At 42.4% G+C, this 23100-nt stretch overlaps 1 protein-coding gene across 1 annotated transcript; it reads left to right on the top strand.

Annotated features, from left to right (window-relative positions):
* Positions 1 to 2380: 2380 nt before the first annotated feature.
* On the top strand, positions 2381 to 16336 carry LOC115104596 (agouti-signaling protein-like). The gene is made up of 3 exons (XM_029625955.2): positions 2381 to 2670; positions 8858 to 8934; positions 14030 to 16336. The coding sequence occupies exons 1-3, from the start codon at positions 2526 to 2528 to the stop codon at positions 14186 to 14188; spliced, it is 381 nt and encodes a 126-aa protein (XP_029481815.1). The 5' UTR covers positions 2381 to 2525; the 3' UTR covers positions 14189 to 16336.
* The last annotated feature ends 6764 nt before the right edge of the window (positions 16337 to 23100 follow it).

Here is a 23100-nt window from a genome sequence, read left to right as displayed (position 1 = left end):
TGGTAATCGCTTCATCCTTGTGGCGATCAACTACTTCCCAAAGTGGCCAGAGGCCTATGTACTACCAAACCAGGAAGCAGAGACGGTGGCTGACACCTTGGTGGGGGACATATTCAGCCCTCAGTCATTCATCTGAACCAAGGGCGGAACTTCGAGTCCAAGGTCTTCGCTGAAATGTGTCCGATACTCAGGATTCATAAAATCAGAACCACCTCCATTCACCCACAAAGTGACGGACTGGTAGAGGGGTTAATGCGCACCCTGGGTGCACAGCTGGACCTCATTACCACCTGAGACCAAAAGGACTAGGATGTCCAGCTGTCATTAGTCCTCCTGGCATGTTGTAGTGTGGTGCAAGATACGGGACGCACTCCTGCGCTTTTCATGTTGGGTCGGGAGCTTAGAACCCCTAAAGAACTTGCCTATGGATGAGCCCCTGACCCATTGAACCCCCCCGGTCACCAAAGTGCCGGATGGCCTCAACGGCTGTTCCCCGGCAACATCAGAGCCACTTCCGGGTGAAGTGGTAACCCTGATTGGGGGCACTGGTGCCCCTCTCTCACTCAGAGCTGGGCACCGTTGACCATTTACCCCCATTGCTCCAACCTGGAGGCCACGGCGTTCAAGGAGACCCCTGGTCGGTTCAGAGACTTTATCCTTGGGGATGAGGACTTGAGAGGGGAGCAATGTAGTGACCCTCAGGGAGTTAGGGTGGGCAGACCCTGCCCCAACCTGGCAGCACCAGCCACGTTCATTGTTTATGGGGTTGTCATGGTAACAGAGAGTGGGGGCTACTCATTGGTTTTGTGAGGATATAACTAGTGGGGAGAGCCACATTTTGTCTCTCATGTTTATCTCTCGGGGAGATACCTCCTGCTGGACTGTGGATTATGGCTAGCTAGTTCAGGCTAGGTTGGTTGTTTTGTTCAGCTCCCTGTTACCCAGTTTTTTATTTAAGCTATCAAAGTTATACGATCGTGAATCCAGCAAAAGTCACAATATCATAGGCCTGCAGTAGCTAAAGCCTAATAATAGCCACACATACCAAACCTTCACAAACATTTCTAAACTATATTAGGGTAATATCAAAAGTAAGTCAATAAAATACAACCAGAAGAGCAAATGAAAACCAGGGAAAAAAACGCACTACCCTCCCCTGTGCCCCCCCACCCCAAAAAAACACACAACCCTCCCCATAGCAATTTTTTTTAAAGACAACCCTCCCCTATTTTGGATTTTGCTGAGTTACAGTTCATATAAGGAAATCAGTCATTTGAAATAAATTCATTAGGCCCTAATATATGGATTTCAAATGACTGGGGAGGGGCACAGACATAGGTGGGCCTGGGAGGGCATAGGCCCACCCACTTGGGACCAGGCCGACCCACTGAGGAGCCAGGCGCAACCAATCCGAATGATAAAAGGGCTTTATTACAGACATAATTACTCCTCCACACCCCCCACCCCCTGACGATCTCGCAGGTGAGGAAGCCGGGAGTGTAGGTCCTGGGCTGGCGTGGTTACACGTGGTCTGCGGTTGTGAGGCCGGTTTGACGTACTTCTAAAGCGACGTTGGAGGCGGCTCATGGTAGAGAAAGGAACATTAAATTATCTGGCAACATCTCTGGTGGACATTCCTGCAGTCAGCATGCCAATTGCACACACTCTCAAAACTTGAGACATCTGTGGCATTGTGTTGTGTGACAAAACTGCATATTTTAGAGTGGCCTTTTATTGTCCCCAGCACAAGGTGGGGTGGCAGGTAGCCTAGTGGTTAGAACGTTGGAATAGTAACCGGAAGGTTGCAAGATCAAATCCCCGAACTGACAAGGTAAAAATCTGCTCTTCTGCCCCTGAACAAGGCAGTTATTCCTAGGCTGTCATTGAAAATAAGAATTTGTTCTTAACTGACTTGCCTAGTTAAAAAAAGGTGCTCCTGTTTAATCAGCTTCTTGATATGCCACACATGTCAGGTTCCTAGGTTGTCATTGAAAATAAGAATTTGTTATTATTATTATTAAGCTTTAGCTACTGCAGGCCTATGATATTGTGACGTTTGCTGGTTTCACGATTATCTTGACTAAAGGATAAAATGCTCACTACAGGATGTGTGCTGAAAAGTTGAGAGACATTTCTGGAATCTTTTATTTCAGCTCATGGACCAGCAATTTACACGTTGTGTTTATATTTTTGTTCAGTGAATAAGAAGAATAAAACTGTCTCTGAATATCCTCAGGTGGCTACTTTACTATGATCATTGAGCCAAGATTTCAGTGTCCAGATGGTCTCTTGTTCTCACTTATGGAAATACGAAGGAGGTGGGCGGGTGCGGGAACAAGATTCCGGTTTATAAAGAGTTACTTTTGTCTCGAAGGACCAAATAATGTTGACAACGAGACTATATGTCCGAGAGTGAGGAGCGATATTTTGCTGTTTTATGGCGTCGACATTTCTGCAGTCTTAATTGATCTAATAACGCTAATTTTTGTTTCTCCCCACATTAGCAATATTTGAGTGGAATCGAAATGAAGCCTGCGATATTATGTATTTGCCTTCTTCAATTTGCAGCTGTCAACTGTAGGCTTACAGCGCGTGACAAGACACATCTTGTTAAAATTAAAAGGACCGACAATAATTTGTCATCAAATTATTTTACGGTCAAGGAAATAGGTGAGTAGTCCATCCTAGTTTCATTCCCCTTAATTCGTCATCCAAAAATCCAATTGTCTTATTTCTCTTCAGTTGTACATTTATTGTATTAGCTAAATTATAAATATAGACTGATGATGAGAAAAGCATGTTATCATGCTATGAACTTTGCACAATGTATGGTTCAAGTCATTGCCATACATTGCCACTCTTCTTGTGTACATGCTGTATATATTTATTTTGTGTGTATGTATTGTCAATGCGACCACCACTGGAAGTCGGGAATCACACTTTGGAGATAATATATAGGAATGGAAAAGATAATCATTAATATGCTATTAACCATGCATGTGGGCACTTAGGCTAAGATTTTGTTCTTCATATTTGTCTGAACTGGTAAAAAATTACATTGTATTCAAAACATTAGAAATTGTAACCTGAATTAATTACTAAACATGTTTAATTCAGTACACTGTTCAGTAGCCTACCAAATCATCCTGTCAATAATTTACATGCAAGGGATTTTCATTATGAAAATGAATATTGCTGTTGCTGGAGCGCTACCAAACTCTAGGTTTTCACACCAACACAAATCTAGAACACCTCTTTCTAATAATTAGCTGGTGGATAAACTGAATTGGATTAGTTATAACTGGAAAACCTACAGGAGGAGAGCTCTCCAGGAACAGGTTTGGAGAGCCCTGGACTTGATTTATTGCAGTACCTTATGTATTTGTAATGGAGACTGTTTTGCACTGGGGTAATAAATGTCACGTTTATTGTAAATGTGACTAATAAAAACCCTTGTATAGCAATACATCCCCCAGAGTCTACACATATCCCTCCTGCTCTGATCAGCTTTGACCTAAGCAGGTTCTTAGGTCACAGCATGTCATGACCATCTTAGTGGAAGGTCGCCTAATCATCCAAAGCCACAATGCACCAGACTTGGCTTCAAATACTATTCAAAATCACATTAAAAAAATCAATCAGCTTCTTGACTTTGCCTGGTGTAATGGACCAATAGAATAGTCCCAAATTGTAAAACCAATTTGCCACTCATGGTAGGCTAAACTCAACATATTTAAATGTTATTTGAACCCAGGTTTGCCACCTCAACACAGAGTTGCCCTCTCAAGCACTTTTCTCTCTGAGACGCTGCTGCTGCTCACTCACTCCGTTACATTCAGAGATGAGCAACGATACTATCTTGTAACTATTACGAAATATTTGAAAGACTAATGTAAAAAAATAAATACCAAATACTTTTGTAAAGTATTGTATTTAATCTAAATAGTTATTTTTATCAAATACAATACTTTTTTGAAAGTACACACTACAACAACATTCTCAGTAACGGTATAATTTTTTCTAAAAACTTGCTATAGCTAAGTTTCCATCCAATTGGTGACAGATTTTAATACAAATATTCTAAAATCTGCATAAAAACAATATGTGCATTTTCCCACCAGAGATGTGTTTCCATCAAATGTACTTGTTGCAGAAAAAAATGCTGTGTGATCACGTAGTGCATGCACTATACACACGGATTTTGTGTTGTAGATATGTGGCAGTGGAGTATGGGACTGAGGGCACACACTAAGTGCCTTGGCAGCAGCTAATGGGGATCCATAATAAATACAAATACGATGTAGAGTTGAAAATGCGATGGAAACTCACTTAACGTGTTTTTTAAATTTGGTACATGGGAATTTAACCGCAAAAAGTAATGTCATGTTATCGTGTGTGTGTGTGTGTGTGTGTGTGTGTGTGTGTGTGTGTGTGTGTGTGTGTGTGCATGTGTTTGTGTTGCTTCACAGGCCCCGCTGTTCCATAAGGTGTATTTGTATCTGTTTTTTAAATCTGATTCTACTGCTTGCATCATTTACCTGATGTGGAATAGAGTTCCATGTAGTCATGGCTCTATGTACTACTGTGCGCCTCCTCATAGTCTGTTCTGGAATTGGGGACTGTGAAGAGACCTCTGGTGGCATGCCTTGTGGTGTATGCATGGGTGTCTGAGTTGTGCTAGTCGTTTAAACAGACAGCTGGGTGGTTTCAACATGTCAATACCTCTCACAAATAGAAGTAGTGATTAAGTCAATCTCTCCTCTACACTGAGCCAGGAGAGATTGACATGCATATTATTAATGTTTGCTCTCCGTGTACATACAAGGGCCAGCCGTGCTGCCCTGTTCTGAGCCAATTGCAATTTTCCTAAGTCCCTCTTTGTGGCACCTGACCACATGACTGAACAGTAGTCCAGGTGCAACAAAACTAGAGCCTGTAGGATAGTGCTGTGAGGAAGGTACAGCAGCCCTTTGTTATGGTCAAACTTTTCCCCAAACTTATATCTCCCTCACTAACTTCAAGTATCGGCTGTCAGAGCAGCTTACTGATCGCTGCAGCTGTAACCAGCCCATCTGTAAATAGCCCATCCAATCAACTACCTACCTCATCCCCATATTTTTTTTGCATACCTGTATTCCTACTTGCACATCCTCATCTATTACTCCAGTGTTAATTGCTAAATTGTAATTACCTCGCCACTGTGGCCTATTTATTGCCTTACCTCCTTACTGAATTTGCACACATTGTATACAAATTTTCTATTGTGTTATTGACTGTATGTTTTTTTTGTCCCATGTGTAAGTCTGTGTTGTTTTTGTCGCACTGCTTTATCTTGGCCAGGTCGCAGTTGTAAATGAGAACTTGTTCTCAACTGGCCTACCTGGTTAAATGAAGGTGAAATAAAACATCTTAGCTACTGTTGTATCAATATGTTTTGACCATGACAGTTTACAATCCAGGGTACTCCAAGCAGTTAGTCAAGGAGGTCATCTCAACTTGCTCAATTTACACATTATTTATTACAAGATTTAGTTGAGGTTTAGTGAATGTGTCCCAAATACAATGTTTTCAGTTTTTGAAATAGTTAGTCCTAACGTATTCATTGCCAGCCATTCTGAAACTAACTGCAGCTCTTTAAGTGTTGCAGTCATTTCACTTGCTGTAGTAGCTGATGTGTATAGTGTTGAATCATCCGCATACATAGACACACTGGCTTTACTCAAAGCATGGCATGTCGTTCGTAAATATTTTAAAAAGTAAGGGGCCTAGACCGCTGCCCTGGGGAATTCCTGATTCTACCTGGATTGTGTTGGAGAGACTTCCATTTGAGAACACCCTCTGTGTGCTGTTGGACCGGTAACTCTTTATCCACAACATAGCAGGTGGTGTAAAGCCATAACACATGTTTTTCTGGCAGCAGACTATGATCAATAATGTCAAAAGCTGCACTGAAGTGTAACAAAACAGCCCCACAATCTTTTATCATCAATTTTTCTCAGCCAATCATCAGTTATTTGTGTAAGTGCTGTGCTTGTTGAATGGCCTTCCCTATAATCATGCTGAAAGTCTGTCAATTTGTTTACTGTAAAATAGCATTGATCTGGTCAAACACAATTTTTTCCAAAACTTTACTAAGGGTTGGGCAACATGCTGATAGGTCGGCTATTTGAGCCAGTAAAGGGGGCTTTACTATTCTTAGGTAACGGAATGACTGTAGCTTCCCTCCAGGCCTGAGGGTACACACTTTCTACTAGGCTTAAATTGAAGATATGGCAAATAGGAGTGGCAATATCGTCCGCTATTATCCTCAGTAAATTTCTATCCAAGTCGTCAGACCCCATTGCCTTGTCGTTGTTGATAAACAGTCATTTTTTTCACCTCTTCCACACTCACTTTATGAAAATTACAATTCTTGTCTTTCATAATTTCGTCAGATATATTTGGATGTGTAGTGTCAGCGTTTGTTGCTGGCATGTCATGCCTAAATTTGCTAATCTTGCCAATAAAAAGTCATTAAAGTAGTTGACAATATCAATCGGTTTTGTGATGAATGAGCCATCTGATGAATGATGGAGCTGAGTTTGCCTTTTTTCCAAAAATGTAATTGAAGGTGCTCCAAAGCTTTTTGTAGTTTCTTCTTTTCTTCTTTTCATTCAGTTTAGTCACATGATTTCTCAATTTGCAGTAAGTTTGCCCATCGGAAGTGCAGCCAGACTTATTTGCCATTCCTTTTACATCATCTCTCTAAACCACACAATTTTTCAATTCCTCATCAATCCACTGGGATTTAACCGTTTTTACAGTCATTTTCTTAATGGGTGCATGCTTATTAGTAATTGGAATAAGCAATTTCATAAGTGTGCAACTATCATGTATACTCCCTCTCCAGCCTCTGGGTCATCAGGCTGCTGATTATCCCGCACAACTGTCACCATCGTCTCGCACACCTGCACCTCATGACAATCACCTGGACTCCACCTCCTTGACTATCTTCCCTATATCTGTCACTCCTCTTGGTTCTTTCCTCAGGTGTTATTGACTCTGTTTTCATGTCGGTTCGTTTATTTCGTGTTCATTGTTTATTTTATTTATTTAAACACTCACTCCCTGAACTTGCTTCCTGACTCTCAGCACACTCGTTACAGCAACATCTGTTTGCTCGTCATTACACACCTTCGAACAACAAATATGATTTAAATCCCCAACATAGGAATTCCTATAAAATGTATTGTATGACCTCTTATACACTATAATAGGCCCAGCCTTTATAACTTTGATTTTCCTAGATATGGCTACTATATTGTGATCACTACATCTGATGGATCTGGATACTGCTTTCAAGCACATTTTTGCAGCATTGGTAAAGATGTGATCAATACATGTTGATTTAAATTCCTGTGCTGTTTGTAACTACACTGGTAGGTTGACTGATAACCTGAACCAGGTTGCAGGCACTGGTTACAGTTTGAAGCTTTTTCTTGAGTGGGCAGCTTGATGAAAGTCAGTCAATATTTAAATCACACAGAAAATATACCTCTCTGTTGATATCACATGCATTATATCAAGCATTTCACACATGCTATTCAGATACTGACTGTTAGCACTTTGTGGTATATAGCAGCTTCCCATAAGAATGGGCTTTAGGTGAGGCAGATGAACCTGTAACCATATTACTTCAACAGTATTTAACTCTAATCTTTACAGGAATGTGGTTCTGAATATTAACATCAACTCGACTGATGGTTTTCTCACAAAAAAATTGTGTTATTTAGCAAGTGTGCCCACTCTTGGTATTGGCACCTGTGCTCTAGCCAACAGCGAGCAGATAGCCAGCTGGATTGCTAGAGTGCACGTATAGCCTACATGATGAGATTATTATGTGTAAAAGGGCAAGAATATTTTTTATTTGTCAAACAGCTGCCAATCATCAATGATCATGTCACCAGAATAAGACCCTCAATATGTATTGGAAAGGAGCATCAAGCTCATCACCTTGCACTTTCACCACTCTTTGAAGTTCATAATTTATTTAATCTGTAGCCTAATAAACTGCATGGTTTCCGAAGTCATAGTGGGAGGACCACAGATCATATCATTGTGTAACTCAATTTACTTCGATATGATGGTTATTGTATCAATATCTGCGCATAAAGGCATTTCCACCACAATTTCCTGCATAATACATTTTACAGACACAAAAAGATCCCACCATTTCGAACAAACAAATGATCTGTCTGCATTTATGAAATTACACCGAAACATCGTATTTCCATCACAGCTGTTTTTTATTTTGACTTTACTTGCATAAAAACTGTGAATGGAAACAGGGTTTATGACTGTGGTATGTAGTTGTTTATTTAGTTTACTTTCTGTAGTTGTTTATTTAGTTTACTTTACTTTTTACTTTTGAAACATATCTTGTTATTATAAGTCAGGCCAGTGAAAAACAAAATACTCAAAAATCTTTGAAATAGGTATTTCAAATGCATGTAACAGAAATCTCTGGTTACACCCTGCTACATTTAAATAGCCCTGATTTGTGACAGGGGTGATGAAGATGTACAAAAGTTCTGCTAGTTATTGGTGATAGACACACACGACAAATGCATACAGTTTCCATTTGTTAACCTTGCTGCCATGGCTGACAACTTATATACAGTAAGTGAAGTGAACATGGGGTTTTGATATTCAGATCAATAATAGCAATAACATCTGTTTCCTATTATGCTGTTTGGCGTTTCACTATATTTTTGGACGGTAATTCTTGTTATTCGATTTACTTCAACCCCAGAATGTTGTAATCTCTAATCGGATTTAAGGAGGTTTCTTATGACTATTCCTTCTTTCTTTCCAACAGAGCTGTGGAACCAAGCGAAACCCAGAAGGTTGTTTGCCAGAAGAGGAATCCAGGAACACCAGAGATTGCATGTGACGGTAAACTGCTGGGGATTATGTTAGGATCATTTCTGAGTTACAGTACTCTACTGCTTTTTGATAACATCATACCCCCCCACCTGTGACCTGCCCTGTGGAGAGCAGCAAGCCCTTAGCCTTTAGCCTTTTGCCCCAGCAGGTTTCAGTAGTAATTCACCCCAAAATCAATCAGACACTTTGTGGTGACGGCATACTGTAGCCACAACTGTCTGTGGCCTGGGGATTGCAGCAAGCTTCTAGCCTAGCGTGTTACACTGATACACTATATATACAAATGTATCAGTATGTGGACACCCCAAATTATTGGAGTTGGCTATTTCAGCCACACCCGTTGCTGACAGGTGTATAAAATCGAGCACTCCGCCATGCAATCTCCATAGACAAACACTGGAAGTAAAATGGCCTTACTGAAGAGCTCAGTGACTTTCACATTTTTTTATTTTTTTTATTTCACATTTATTTAACCAGGTAGGCTAGTTGAGAACAAGTTCTCATTTACAACTGCGACCTGGCCAAGATAAAACAAAGCAGTGCAACACAAACAACAACACAGAGTTACACATGGAATAAACAAACATACAGTCAATATTACAATAGAGAAAGTCTATATACAGTGTGTGCAAATGAGGTAGGACAAGGGGGGCGAGGCAATAAATAGGCCATAATGGCAAAATTCTTACAGTATGTCAAATTAAACACTGGGGTGATAGATGTGCAGAAGATGAGTGTGCAAGTAGCGGTACTGGGGTGCAAAGGAGCAAAATAAATAACAATATGGTGATGAAGTAGTTGGATGGGCTATTTACAGATTGGCTATGTACAGATGCAGTGATCTGTGAGCTGCTCTGACAGCTGGTGCTTAAATCTAGTAGTATCTGGAGATATGAGTCTCCAGCTTAAGTGATTTTTGCAGTTTGTTCCAGTCATTGGCAGCAGAGTACTGGAAGGAAAGGTGGCCAAAGTAGGAATTGGCTTTGGGGGTGACCAGTGAAATATACCTGCTGGAGAGAGTGCTGTGGGTGGGTGCTGCTATGGTGACCAGTGAGCTGAGATAAGGCGGGACTTTACCTAGCAACGACTTATAGATGACCTGGAGCCAGTGGGTTTGGCGACGGATATGAAGCGAGGGCCAGCCAACGAGAGCATACAGGTCGCAGTGGTGGGTAGTATATGGGGCTTTGGTGACAAAACGGATGGCACTGTGATAGACTGCATACAATTTGCTGAGTAGAGTGTTGGATGCTATTTTGTAAATTACATCGCAGAAGTCAAGGATCGGTAGGATAGTCAATTTTACGAGGGTATGTTTGGCTGCATGAGTGAAGGATGCTATGTTGCAAAATAGGAAGCCGATTCTAGATTTCATTTTGGATTGGAGATGCTTAATGTGAGTCTGGAAGCAGTTTACAGTCTAACCAGACACCTAGGTATTTGTGGTTGTCCATATATTCTAAGTCAGTACCGTCCAGAGTAGTGATGCTGGACAGGTGGGTAGGCGTGGGTAAGTAGTTGGTGAACCAGGCGAGGCAGTCATTTGAGAAACCAAGGCTGTTGAGTCTGCCAATAAGAATGTGGTGATTGACAGAGTCGAAAGCCTTGGCCAGGCCGATGAATACAGCTGCACAGTATTGTCTCTTATCGATGGCGGTTATGATGTCGTTTAGGACCTTGAGCGTGGCTAAGGTGCACCCATGACCAGCTCAGAAACCATATTGCATAGCGGAGAAGGTACGGTGGGATTTGAAATGTGGCACCATCATAGGGTGCCACCTTTCCAAAAAGTAATGATTCAATTTCTGCCCTACTACAGCTGCCCCGGTCAACTGTAAGTGCCATTATTGTGAAGTAGAAACGTCTAGGAGCAACAACGTCTCAGCCGTGAAGTGGTAGGCCACACAAGCTCACAGAATGGGGCCGCTGAAGCGTGTAGTGCGTAAAAATTGTCTGTCCTCAGTTGCAACACTCAGTACCGAGTTCCAAACTGCCTTAGGAAGCAACGACAGCACAAGAACGTTGGGAGCTTCATGAAATGGATTTACATGGCCGAGCAGCTGCAGACAAACCTAAGATCACCAATGCGCAATGCCAAGCGTCGGCTGGAGTGGTGTAAAGCTTGCCGCCATTGGACTCTGGAGCAGTGGAAATGTGTTCTCTGGAGTGATGAGAGAGAACACATCCTATGGACGAATCTGGGTTTGGCGGATGCCAGGAGAACGCTACCTGCCACAAAGCATAGTGTCAGCTGTAAAGTTTGGTGGAGGAGGAATAATGTGTGGCTGTTTTTCATGATTTGGGATAGTCCCCTTAGTTCCAGTGAAGCGAAATCTTAACGCTACACCATACATTGACATTTCTAGACGATTCGGTGCTTCCAACTTTGAGGCAACATTTTGGGGAAAGCCCTTTCCTGATCCAGCATGACAATGCCTCCGTGCACAAAGCGAGGTCCATACATAAATGGTTTGTCGAGATTGGTGTGGAAAAACTTGACTGGCCTGTACAGAGCCCTGCCCACAAACCCATCGAACACCTTTGGGATGAATTGGAACACCAACTGCGAGACAGGCCTAATCGCCCAACATCAGTGCCCGATCTCACTAATGCTTTTGTGGCTGGATGGAATCCCTGCAGGAATGTGCCAACATCTAGTGGAAAGCCTTACCAGAAGAGTAGAGGCTGTTATGGCAGCAAAGGGGAACCAACTCTATACTAATTCCCATGATTTTGGAATGAGATGTTTGATGAGCAGGGGTCCTTAATAAGCTCAGGAAAAAAAGAAACAGCCCTTTTTCAGTACGCTGTCTTGAAAAGATAATTAGTACAAATTCAAATAACTTCACAGATCTTCATTGTGAAGGCTATAAACACTGTTTCCCATGCTTGTTCAATTAACCATAAACAATTAATGAACATGCACCTGTGGAACGGTCGTTAAGACACTAACAGCTTACAGACAGTAGGCAATTAAGGTCACAGTTATGAAAACTTAGGACACTAAAGAGGCCTTTCTACTGACTCTGAAAAACACCAAAAGAAAGATGCCCAGGCTCCCTGCTCATCTGTGTGAACGTGCCTTAGGCATGCTGCAAGGAGGCATGAGGACTGCAGATGTGGCCAGGGCAATAAATTGCAATGTCCGTACTGTGAGACGCCTAAGACAGCGCTACAGGGGGACAGGACAGAGCGTTGATCGTCCTCGCAGTGGCAGACCACGTGTAACAACATCTGCACAGGATTGGTACATCCGAACATCACACCTTGCGGGACAGGTACAGGATGGCAACATCAACTGCCCAAGTTACACCAGGAACGCACAATCCCTTCATCAGTGCTCAGACTGTCCGCAATAGGCTGAGAGAGGCTGGACTGAGGGCTTGTAGGCCTGTTGTAATGCAGGTCCTCACCAGACATCACCGGCAACAACGTCACCTATGGGCACAAACCCACCGTTGCTGGACCAGACAGGACTGGCAAAGGGCTCTTCACTGACGAGTTGCGGTTTTGTCTCACCAGGGGTGATGGTCGGATTTGCGTTTATCGTTGAAGGAATGAGCGTTACACCGATGCCTGTACTCTGGAGCGGGATTGATTTGGAGGTGGAAGGTCCGTCATGGTCTGTGGCGGTGTTTCACAGCATCATTGGACTGAGCGTGTTGTCATTGCAGGCAATCTCAACGCTGTGCGTTACAGGGAAGACATCCTCCTCCCTCATGTGGTACCCTTCCTGCAGACTCATCCTGACATGACCCTCCAGCATGACAATGCCACCAGCCATACTGCTCGTTCTGTGTGTGATTTCCTGCAAGACAGGAATGTCAGTGTTCTTTCATGGCCAGCGACGAGCCCGGATCTCAATCCCATTGAGTACGTCTGGGACCTGTTGGATCGGAGGGTGAGGGCTAGGGCCATTCCCTCTAGAAAAGTCTGGAAACTTGCAGGTGCCTTGGTGGAAGAGTGAGATAACACCTCACAGCGAGAACTGGCAAATCTGGTGCAGTCCATGAGGAGGAGAAACACTGCAGTACTTAATGTAGCTGGTGGCCATACCAGATACTGACTGTTACTTTTGATTTTGACCCCCCCTCTCCTTTGTTCAGGGACACATTATTCCATTTCTGTTAGTCACATGTCTGTGGAACTTGTCCTGTTTATGTCTCAGTTGTTGAATCTTATGTTAATACAAATATTTACGCATGTTAAGTTTGCTGAAATAAACATAGTTGACAGTGAGAGGACGCTTCTTTTTTTGCTGAGTGTACCTTTAGTCATGTAGTGTACTTACATTTACATTTTACATTTAAGTCATTTAGCAGACGCTCTTATCCAGAGCGACTTACAAATTACTTCATTTCAAAATCAATGTTGGCCAGACCTTTACAGTGTAATATCGATATGATTCCACATCTCACGCAACCTGTTCTCTATATCCATATGTGCCTCAAACCTATGTGATGGGCACCGTTTTCTTTCCAATCTGTCCCACACAACAGATGGCATGGGATGTGTACTCGTCTGCTAAATGGCATTTATTATTATTATCTTTCTAGACATTAGACCACAAATATCCCATTGACATCAATGCAAGATGAATGTGTTAGATTTGTCTACAAACCCGTATTGGGTAGTAAGACCTCAACAATTTCGAACCATATCTAATTATATTCCTATTTCTCATACAGTATGATGATTACTAGCTTACAGAACATCAACAAAATGTATTTTGCACAGCTGGAGGCGAGGCTGCTGGGGAAATGGAGTGTACTTAGTTCTGAGTGGTTGACAGTCCAAGATAGTATTGGCTATAATGTGTTGGCATAATGATTGCATGTCTGCATCCCAAATGGAACTATATTCTGTATATAGTGCACTGACTTTTGACCAGGATCCATAGGGCACCCTATTTCTATGTAGGGAATAGGATGCCATTTCGAACGCAGTTGCATGAGTGCTCAGTTAGGTCATACATCTTGAAACAGTCAGAGGGTAAGGGCTTGTCAGTTAATCACTTTTCCTTTTTGTGTGTGTGTGTGTGTGTGTGTGTGTGTGTGTGTGTGTGTGTGTGTGTGTGTGTGTGTGTGTGCTATAAAATCCCAAGGTGAAGCCTGCCCCCCCAACCCCTCATTGTTCCAAGGTGATGGAGAGCTGTATTCCCCACTCTCGCTGCTGTGATCCCTGTGCCTCCTGTCACTGTCGCTTCTTCAATTCCATCTGCTACTGCTGGAAACTGGGATGCCACTGCCAGAAGAAATCTTAAACATACTGACACACACACACACACAAAACATTCCACTGTACTGCTGGACACTGGGCTGTCATACCTGAAGATCTGAAGACATACGTTTACATACACACCACGGGACACACAATCACTTATCCTCTAGTGCTGCCTGGAAGTAGCCCACCTACCTCCCTTTCAACACCTGTACCACCTTATACACTCATCGTGTGCTACAATATTATACAATATTTGTAGACTACATTATGTTTACATGTATTTACTGTATATGTCAACACTATCTACATGTAAAGTCAGATATTTGTGGGGTATAATATAATTAGGATATACCTGACTGTGAAACTGCAATTAAGCTTGTTTGGACTGCCCAAATGTCTTAATAAGCAGTAGTTTTTTACAAGGGCTAAGGATATACTTTGCATGTATTTTCTCTCCATTGTGTAATTGGTTTGAATTGGTTTTTACTGTCGGTTTGAGAGCAGACAAAAACCCACAAGTGGAATAATGGTGGCATAGTTTTACATTATGTATGCTAATGAATGGCAATACACATTTTATATTCATGATATGCCAAAATTACTCAACATTTATTGAGGTAGCTGTAAAGACATAATGCATTATGTTGCAGGCTTCAAGCAAATATTTGCAGAAAATAGCACGTGTTACGTTGATGTTAGGTGACTTAGTGGCAAGCTCCACTAGCCTTACTAGTGAGAAACTAGCAAATGTAGGATGGCCTGAGTGCCAGTCTGTTTTTGCTATCATGCCAACTCCTTGTCATTCTGTGCGTTTGGCTTGACAAGGACAGCAATAGAGTTGGATGGAGAGCTAAAAAATATCTAGGTTAAGAGTGATACAGTAGTTTGCTTCTGGTAGCGCCAATGTTGCAGACTATTTTACCTCTTCTTTTCAATAAAAGGACTGCTTGTCAGCACAAACTTTACCCAATACAAACCAATACTGCCTTACAAAGGCAAAACACAGTAACTACACTTTTGATCAAAATTGAGTTAAGACTGAAATCAGGCTTTGTAGTATCTGTTTTATCTTGTGACAAAGTTTTCTGGTTCAATTATGTTCCGTTTCAGAGAAAGTGGTGTGTGAAATTTTGCATTAACTGCAGACAGAATACAAGTAAAACCAAGGGAAAACCTGGTGATCTGAAAATAATATTTGAGTTCCGGAAAATCGTTGGCAATAGAGAGAAGTGGAAGGAACTGGTACCACCGTGTTTTGACAACAGTTACCCGCTCTGCCATACGAAGCCAAAGAGCAGTAACTACAAAAACAGTGAAACTGAGAAAAATGGCTTTAAAGTTGATTTTCTTTCCAGACAAGTATGTTGTGGGTAGATAAGTGAAGTATTATTTTTTTACGCATATCAAACATGACCACTGATTTAACCTATGGACCTTATGTCAAATATATTACCATACAGCGTCAAACAGGAAAAACAAACAAGAAAGTTGGATAAACACATTTAGATTGTATATACTGCACGAAGTCAAAACATTTTTTAAGTATAAACATTCTGCGTGGTGAAGTAGTCCTAACCTTATGGTGAAAAAATGCTTGAGGGTTGCTACGATACAACATTCAAAAGATGAAAACATAACTACATAACACCCTTAAATACAGTTGGAATGTAGTTAGAATTATCGAACTGCAGAACTATCAAACTGTTTCCATCAAACATAAAAACAAGATAGTTGGATGAAAACGTTTAGATTGTAGATGCTGCACTTTGCCTTTGCATTACCCATATAGTTGTTTAAAGTCATACAAAGGCAGAGAGTAGTATCTGCATAGGTCAAATCAGTGGTCATGGTTGATATGCATAAAAATGACTTCATTTGGCTGGTTATCCCAAAAACTTTAAAGCCATTTTTCTCAGTTTCACTGTTTCCATAGTTAATGCGTTTTGCCTTTGTAGGGCAGAATACATCTGTACTCTTTTGGCTCATATTGACCCCACACTCGTACAATCCACTTGATGATAATCAATGTCCCGTTGCCATTAAAGGAATGGTGTGTTAAACAGGTACTTTTTATAAAAACAGAATCTTACTGTTGTAAAAGTAAGCGAGATCTTACTATTTTTGATAACCAAACACTGAATGAATGTTTTTAACCAAGCTGCCTGGTCTAAATAAAGCTCTATAATAAAACAAACTTCATGATTAACTCATTGTACTTCGTTCATTTTCAACAACTGTGTGAAATGATTTCAACAAGAAAAGTTCAAAAACAGATTGTCACGCCCTGACCGTAGAGAGCTTTTTATGTCTCTATTTTGGTTTGGTCAGGGTGTGATTTGGGTGGGCATTCTCTGTCCTTTTTCTATGATTTGTATTTCTTTGTTTTGGCCGGGTATGGTTCTCAATTAGGGACAGCTGTCTATCTTTGTCTCTGATTGGGAACCATACTTAGGTAGCTTTTTCCCACATGGGTTTTGTGGGTAGGTATTTTCTGTTTAGTGTTTGCACCTTACGGGACTGTTTCGGTTTAATTTATTCTCTTGTTATGTATCAGTGTTCAGTTCAATAAATAAATAAATAAACAAACAAACATGAACACTTACCACGCTGCGCTTTGGTCCGACTACTCTTCCTCATCCGACGACGAAAGCCGTTACACAGATGGAGTGAGTCTTTAAATACAGTGCATTGTCCGTTTAAGAATGTTGCTGTTAACTTGCCATAAGTTACATATGTGAGGGGAAAATATGCAGAGTGGGAAGGAGGCTGTGCTAAGACTGAAATGAATTAGGCTGTATTTTAAAAACAATACCTATAATTGAACTAATCAATTCAAAAGGAATATCTTAAGTGTTTTTAATCAAAACTGAGACATGCGAGCAACCATATTTGAACAACATTTGCCAGGCGTGTGGCACTGTTTAACATTATATAAATATTTTTTCAGTTTTGTATGTCACAACAGCGTGAACGATTTCCATACTGCATGCATTTCACCAAGACCAAAACATCAGTACAAACATTAACAAATCGCACATTTCAGAGAGAACATGATCTATCTTACTCTACACATTTAAAGATGAACCTGTGTTTAAAGAAGAATCTGGAGAGCTATGGGTTTGAGTTCCTTACAATGACTGCATTATGTTTTTTATTATGTGAACCCAGCTAGAATTGAACTCACAATTGAACCCACAACCAATTGGACCACACAAATCAATTCTATATAGCATTTCACAGAACCTATTCATGCGAAATAACTGAAAGGCACATCTAAAGGCATGCAGGTTACAGTGACCCTTGAACATACCTCACTGGGCGCACACTGGTTGAATCGACGTTGTTTCCACGTCATTTCAATGAAATGACATTGAAACAACGTGGAATAGACGTTGAATTACGTCTGTGCCCAGTGGAACAGTACATTCAACTCCAATGAGGCCTCAGACAATCTTGCCCATTGTGGTTTCTTTTTTTCTGGACCATATGTTTTAGATCTGTTCCATGCAGAGGGGTAATACTGTAACGCAGCGGGACAGAAAATATTATTTTGGGCGACACAGATAAATGTGTTAAACTAAATTCCACGAAATGTGTTATTTTCCATAGAAAGCTACTACTGCCTGCTATAGATGTCTCCTATAGTACACGGATGACAATGATGAAATGAATCAATGCAAAAGTTGAAATATGGTCATATGTAACATGTTTGGAGTGAGTTGGTGGGTCCCCCCCACTCTTCACCATTACAAGAACTCTGTCAGTTGGATCACTATCTACAATTTGGCCCCAATTCCGAATGTACACTGCTCAAAAAAATAAAGGGAACACTTAAACAACACAATGTAACTCCAAGTCAATCACACTTCTGTGAAATCAAACTGTCCACTTAGGAAGCAACACTGATTGACAATAAATGTCACATGCTGTTGTGCAAATGGAATAGACAACAGGTGGAAATTATAGGCAATTAGCAAGACACCCCCGATAAAGGAGTGGTTCTGCAGGTGGTGACCACAGACCACTTCTCAGTTCCTATGCTTCCTGGCTGATGTTTTGGTCACTTTTGAATGCTGGCGGTGCTTTCACTCTAGTGGTAGCATGAGACGGAGTCTACAACCCACACAAGTGGCTCAGGTAGTGCAGCTCATCCAGGATGGCACATCAATGCGAGCTGTGGCAAGAAGATTGGCTGTGTCTGTCAACGTAGTGTCCAGAGCATGGAGGCGCTACCAGGAGACAGGCCAGTATATCAGGAGACCTGGAGGAGGCCATAGGAGGGCAACAACCCAGCAGCAGGACCGCTACCTCCGCCTTTGTGCAAGGAGGAGCAGGAGGAGCACTGCCAGAGCCCTGCAAAATGACCTCCAGCAGGCCACAAATGTGCATGTGTCTGCTCAAACGGTCAGAAACAGACTCCATGAGGTGGGGGTTGTGCTTACAGCCCAACACCGTGCAGGACGTTTGGCATTTGCCAGAGAACACCAAGATTGGCAAATTTGCCACTGGCGCCCTGTGCTCTTCACAGATGAAAGCAGGTTCACACTGACTACATGTGACAGACGTGACAGAGTCTGGAAACGCCGTGGAGAATGTTCTGGTGCCTGCAACATCCTCCAGCATGACCGGTTTGGCGGTGGGTCAGTCATGGTGTGGCGTGGCATTTCTTTGGGGGGCCGCACAGCCCTCCATGTGCTCGCCAGAGGTAGCCTGACTGCCATTAGGTACCGAGATGAGATCCTCAGACCCCATGCTGGTGCGGTTGGCCCTGGGTTCCTCCTAATGCAAGAAAATGCTAGACCTCATGTGGCTGGAGTGTGTCAGCAGTTCCTGCAAGAGGAAGGCATTGATGCTATGGACTGGCCCGCCCGTTCCCCAGACCTGAATCCAATTGAGCACATCTGGGACATCATGTCTCGCTCCATCCACCAACGCCACATTGCACCACAGACTGTCCAGTTGGCGGATGCTTTAGTCCAGGTCTGGGAGGATATCCCTCAGGAGACCATCCGCCACCTCATCAGTAGCATGCCCAGGCGTTGTAGGGAGGTCATACAGGCACGTGGAGGTCACACACACTACTGAGCATCATTTTGACTTGTTTTAAGGACATTACATCAAAGTTGGGTCTGCCTGTAGTGTGGTTTTCCACTTTAATTTTGAGTGTGACTCCAAATCTTGACCTCCATGGGTTGATAAATTTGATTTCCATTGATCATTTTTGTGTGATTTTGTTGTCAGCACATTCAACTATGTAAAGAAAAAAGTTTTAAGAATATTTCATTCATTCAGATCTAGGATGTGTTATTTTAGTGTTCCCTTTATTTTTTTGAGCAGTGTAATATAACTGCCATGGAGAGCTTTAAAAAAAAAAAGCTGTTGCACAGCAACTCACTGCCTTCCTGAAGTCAAACAATGTATATGAAACGGTTCGCCCTGTTTTAGACCCCATCATACCACTGAGATGGCACTTGTGAAGGTGGTAAATAACCTTTTTAATGACGTCAGTCCGAGGTTCTGCATTCCTCGTGCCCCTTAGCCTTAGTGCTTTTGATACCATCGATCACATTCTTTTGAAGAGATTGGAAACCCAAATTGGTCTATACGGACAACTTCCTGCCTGGTTTAGATCTTATCTGTCGGAAAGATATCAGTTTGTCTCTGTGAATGGTTTGTCCTCTGACAAATCAACTGTACATTTCGGTGTTCCTCAAGGCTCCGTTTTAGGACTACAATTGTTTTCACTATATACAGTATTTTACCTCTTGGTGATGTCATTCAGGAATGTAATGTTAACTTTCACTGCTATGCAGACGACACACAGCTGTACATTTCGATGAAACATGGTGAAGCCCCAAAATTGCCCTCCCTGGAAGCCTGTTTCAGACCTAAGGAAGTGGATGGAGGCAAATGTTCTACTTTTAAATTTGGACAAAACAGAGATGCTTGTTTTTGGTCCCAAGAAACAAAGATTTTCTGTTGAATTTGACAATTAATCTTGATGATTGTACAGTCGTCTCAAATAAAACTGCAGAAAATGATGCAGAAAAATGTATCCATGCTTTTGTCACTTCTAGGCTACCCAGATAAAGCACTAAATAAACTTCAGTTAATGCTAAACACGGCTGCTAGAATCTTGAATAGAACCCAAAAATGTGATTTATTTTACTCCAGTGCTAGCCTACACTGGCTTCCTGTTAAGGCTAGGGCTGATTTCAAGGTTTTACTGCTAACCTACAAGGCATTACATGGGCTTGCTCCTACCTATCTTTCCGACTTGGTTCTGCCGTACATACGTACGCTACGGTCACAAGACGCAGGCCTCCTTACTGTCCCTAGAATTTCTAAGCAAACAACTGGAGGCAGGGCTTTCTCCATTTTTTAATGGAATGGTCTGCCTATCCATATGAGAGACGCAGACTCTGTCTCGATCTTTAAGTCTTTATTGAAGACTCATCTCTCCAGTAGGTCCTTTGAGTGAAGTCTGGCCCAGGAGTGTGAAGGTGAACGGAAAGGCACTGGAGCAACGAACCGCCCTTGCTGTCTCTACCTGGCCAGTTCCCCTCTCTCCACTGGGATTCTCCGCCTCAAACCCTATTACGGGGGCTGAGTCACTGGCTTACTGGTGCCCTTCCATGCCGTCCATAGGAGGGGTGCGTCACTTGAGTGGGTTGAGTCACTGACGTGATCTTCACCCCCCCCCCATCCCCCCTTGGGTTCGCGCCGTGGGGGAGATCTTCGTGGGTTATACTCGGCCTTGTCTCAGGATAGTAAGTTGGTGGTTGACGATATCAATCTAGTGGTGTGGGGGCTGTGCGTTGGCAAAGTGGGTGGGGTTATATCCTGCCTGTTTGGCCCTGTATTGTCGGATGGAGCCACAGTGTCTCCCGACCCCTCCTGTCTCAGCCTCCAGTATTTATGCTGCAATAGTTTGTGTCCGGGGGCTAGGGTCAGTCTGTTATATCTGGATTATTTCTCCTGTCTAATCTGGTGTCCTGTGAATTTAAATATTCTCTCTGTCTCTCTCAGGACCTGAGCCCTAGGACCATGCCTCAGGACTACCTGGCCTGATGACTCCTTGCTGTCCCCAGTCCACCAAGTCATGCTGCTCCAGTTTCAACTGTTCTGCCTGTGGCTATGGAACCCTGACCTGTTCACCGGACGTGCTACCTTGTCCCAGACCTGCTGTTTTCAACTCTCTAGAGACAGATGGAACGGAAGAGATACTCTGAATGATTTGCTATGAAAAGCCAACTGACATTTACTCTTGAGGTGATGACCTGTTGCACCCTCAACAACCACTGTGATTTGTATTATTTGACCCTGCTGGTCATCTATGAACATTTGAACATCTTGGACATGTTCTGTTATAATCTCCACCTTGGACAGCCAGAAGAGGACTGACCATGCCTCAGCCTGGTTCCTCTCTAGGTTTCTTCCTAGGTTCCAGCCTTTCTAGGGAGTTTTTCCTAGCCACCGTGCTTCTACACCTGCATTGCTTGCTGTTTGTGGTTTTAGGCTGGGTTTCTGTACAGCACTTTGTGACATCAGCTGACTATAAATACATTTGACTGAGAGGGAGATCTTGCGTTAAATGCAATAAAACAACATTTACATTCCTGCCGTTTCATGGACTTTACATGCACCTTAGCCAAATGCATTTAAACTCCGTTTGTCACCATTCCTGACATTTAATCCTAGTAAAAATTCCCTGTCTTAGGTCAGTTAGGATCACCACTTTAATTTAAGAATGTGAATTGACAGAATAATAGTAGAGAATGATTTATTTAAGCTTTTATTTCAGCCAGTGGGTCAGAAGTTTACATTTACTCAAGTAGTATTTGTTAGCATTGCCTTTAAATTGTTTAACTTGGGTCAAACGTTTCGGGTAGCCTTCCACAAGCTTCCCACAATAAATTGGGTGAATTTTGGCCCATTCCACCAGACAGAGCTGGTGTAACTGAGTCAGGTTTGTAGGCCTCCTTGCTCGCACATGCTTTTTCAGTTCTGTCCACAAATGTTCTATAGGATTGAGGTCAGGGCTTTGTGATGGCCACTCCAATACCTTGACTTTATTTTCCTTAAGCCATTTTCATTGTCCATTTGGATGACCCATTTGCGACCAAGCTTTAACTTCCTGACTGATGTCTTGAGATGTTCCTTCAATACATCCACATAATTTTCCTGCCTCAAGATGCCATCTATTTTGTGAAGTGCACCAGTCCCTCCAGTAGTAAAGCACCCCCACAACATGATGCCACCCCCATGCTTCACAGTTGGGATGGTGTTCTTCGGCTTGCAAGCCTCCCCCTTTTTCCTCCAAACACAACGATGGTCATTTTGGCACACATTTCTATTTTTGTTTCATCAGACCAAATGACATTTCTCCAAAAAGTACAATCTTTTTCCCCATGTGCAGTTACAAACCGTAATCTTTTTTATTTTTTTATGGCGGTTTAGGAACAGTGGCTTCTTCCTTGCTGAGCTGCCTTTCAGGTCATGTCGATATAGGACTAATTTTACTGTGGGTATAGAGATACTTTTGTACCTGTTTCCTCCAGCATCTTCGCAAGGTCCTTTGCTGTTCTGGGATTGATTTGCACTTTTCCCACCAAAGTACTTTCACCTCTAGGAGACGGAACGAGTCTCCTTCCTGAAAGGTATGACGGCTGCGTGGTCCCATGGTTTTATACTTGCTTAATATTGTTTGTACAGATGAACGTGGTACCTTCAGGCTTTTGGCAATTGCTCCCAAGGATGAACCAGACTTGTGGAGGACTACAGTTTTTTTTTTGAGGTCTTGATTTTCTCATGTCAAGCAAGGAAGAACTGAATTTGAAAGTAGGCCTTGAAATACATTGTAAGGGGTGCGTACTGGCGGAAGTGAAGTCAGGGGCAGGAGAGCAAAAACTGGGTTTACCACAGAGCAGTTTAATACATAAAACCACCGGC

The sequence above is a fragment of the Oncorhynchus nerka genome, linkage group LG22 (assembly GCF_034236695.1).
Source record: "Oncorhynchus nerka isolate Pitt River linkage group LG22, Oner_Uvic_2.0, whole genome shotgun sequence".
NCBI classification, from domain to species: domain Eukaryota; kingdom Metazoa; phylum Chordata; class Actinopteri; order Salmoniformes; family Salmonidae; genus Oncorhynchus; species Oncorhynchus nerka.
Note: the sequence above shows the minus strand (reverse complement) of the source record. Positions and strands in the feature narration are given on the sequence as shown.

What these genes read in the sequence shown, in the direction of transcription:
- LOC115104596 (XM_029625955.2), top strand. Translation starts at nt 2,526, where the DNA reads ATGAAGCCTGCGATATTATGTATTTGCCTTCTTCAATTTGCAGCTGTC. An exon ending in TTTTACGGTCAAGGAAATAG is followed by an intron (nt 2,671 to 8,857) that starts GTGAGTAGTCCA and finishes TCTTTCCAACAG; the next exon opens with AGCTGTGGAACCAAGCGAAA. An exon ending in ACCAGAGATTGCATGTGACG is followed by an intron (nt 8,935 to 14,029) that starts GTAAACTGCTGG and finishes TAAAATCCCAAG; the next exon opens with GTGAAGCCTGCCCCCCCAAC.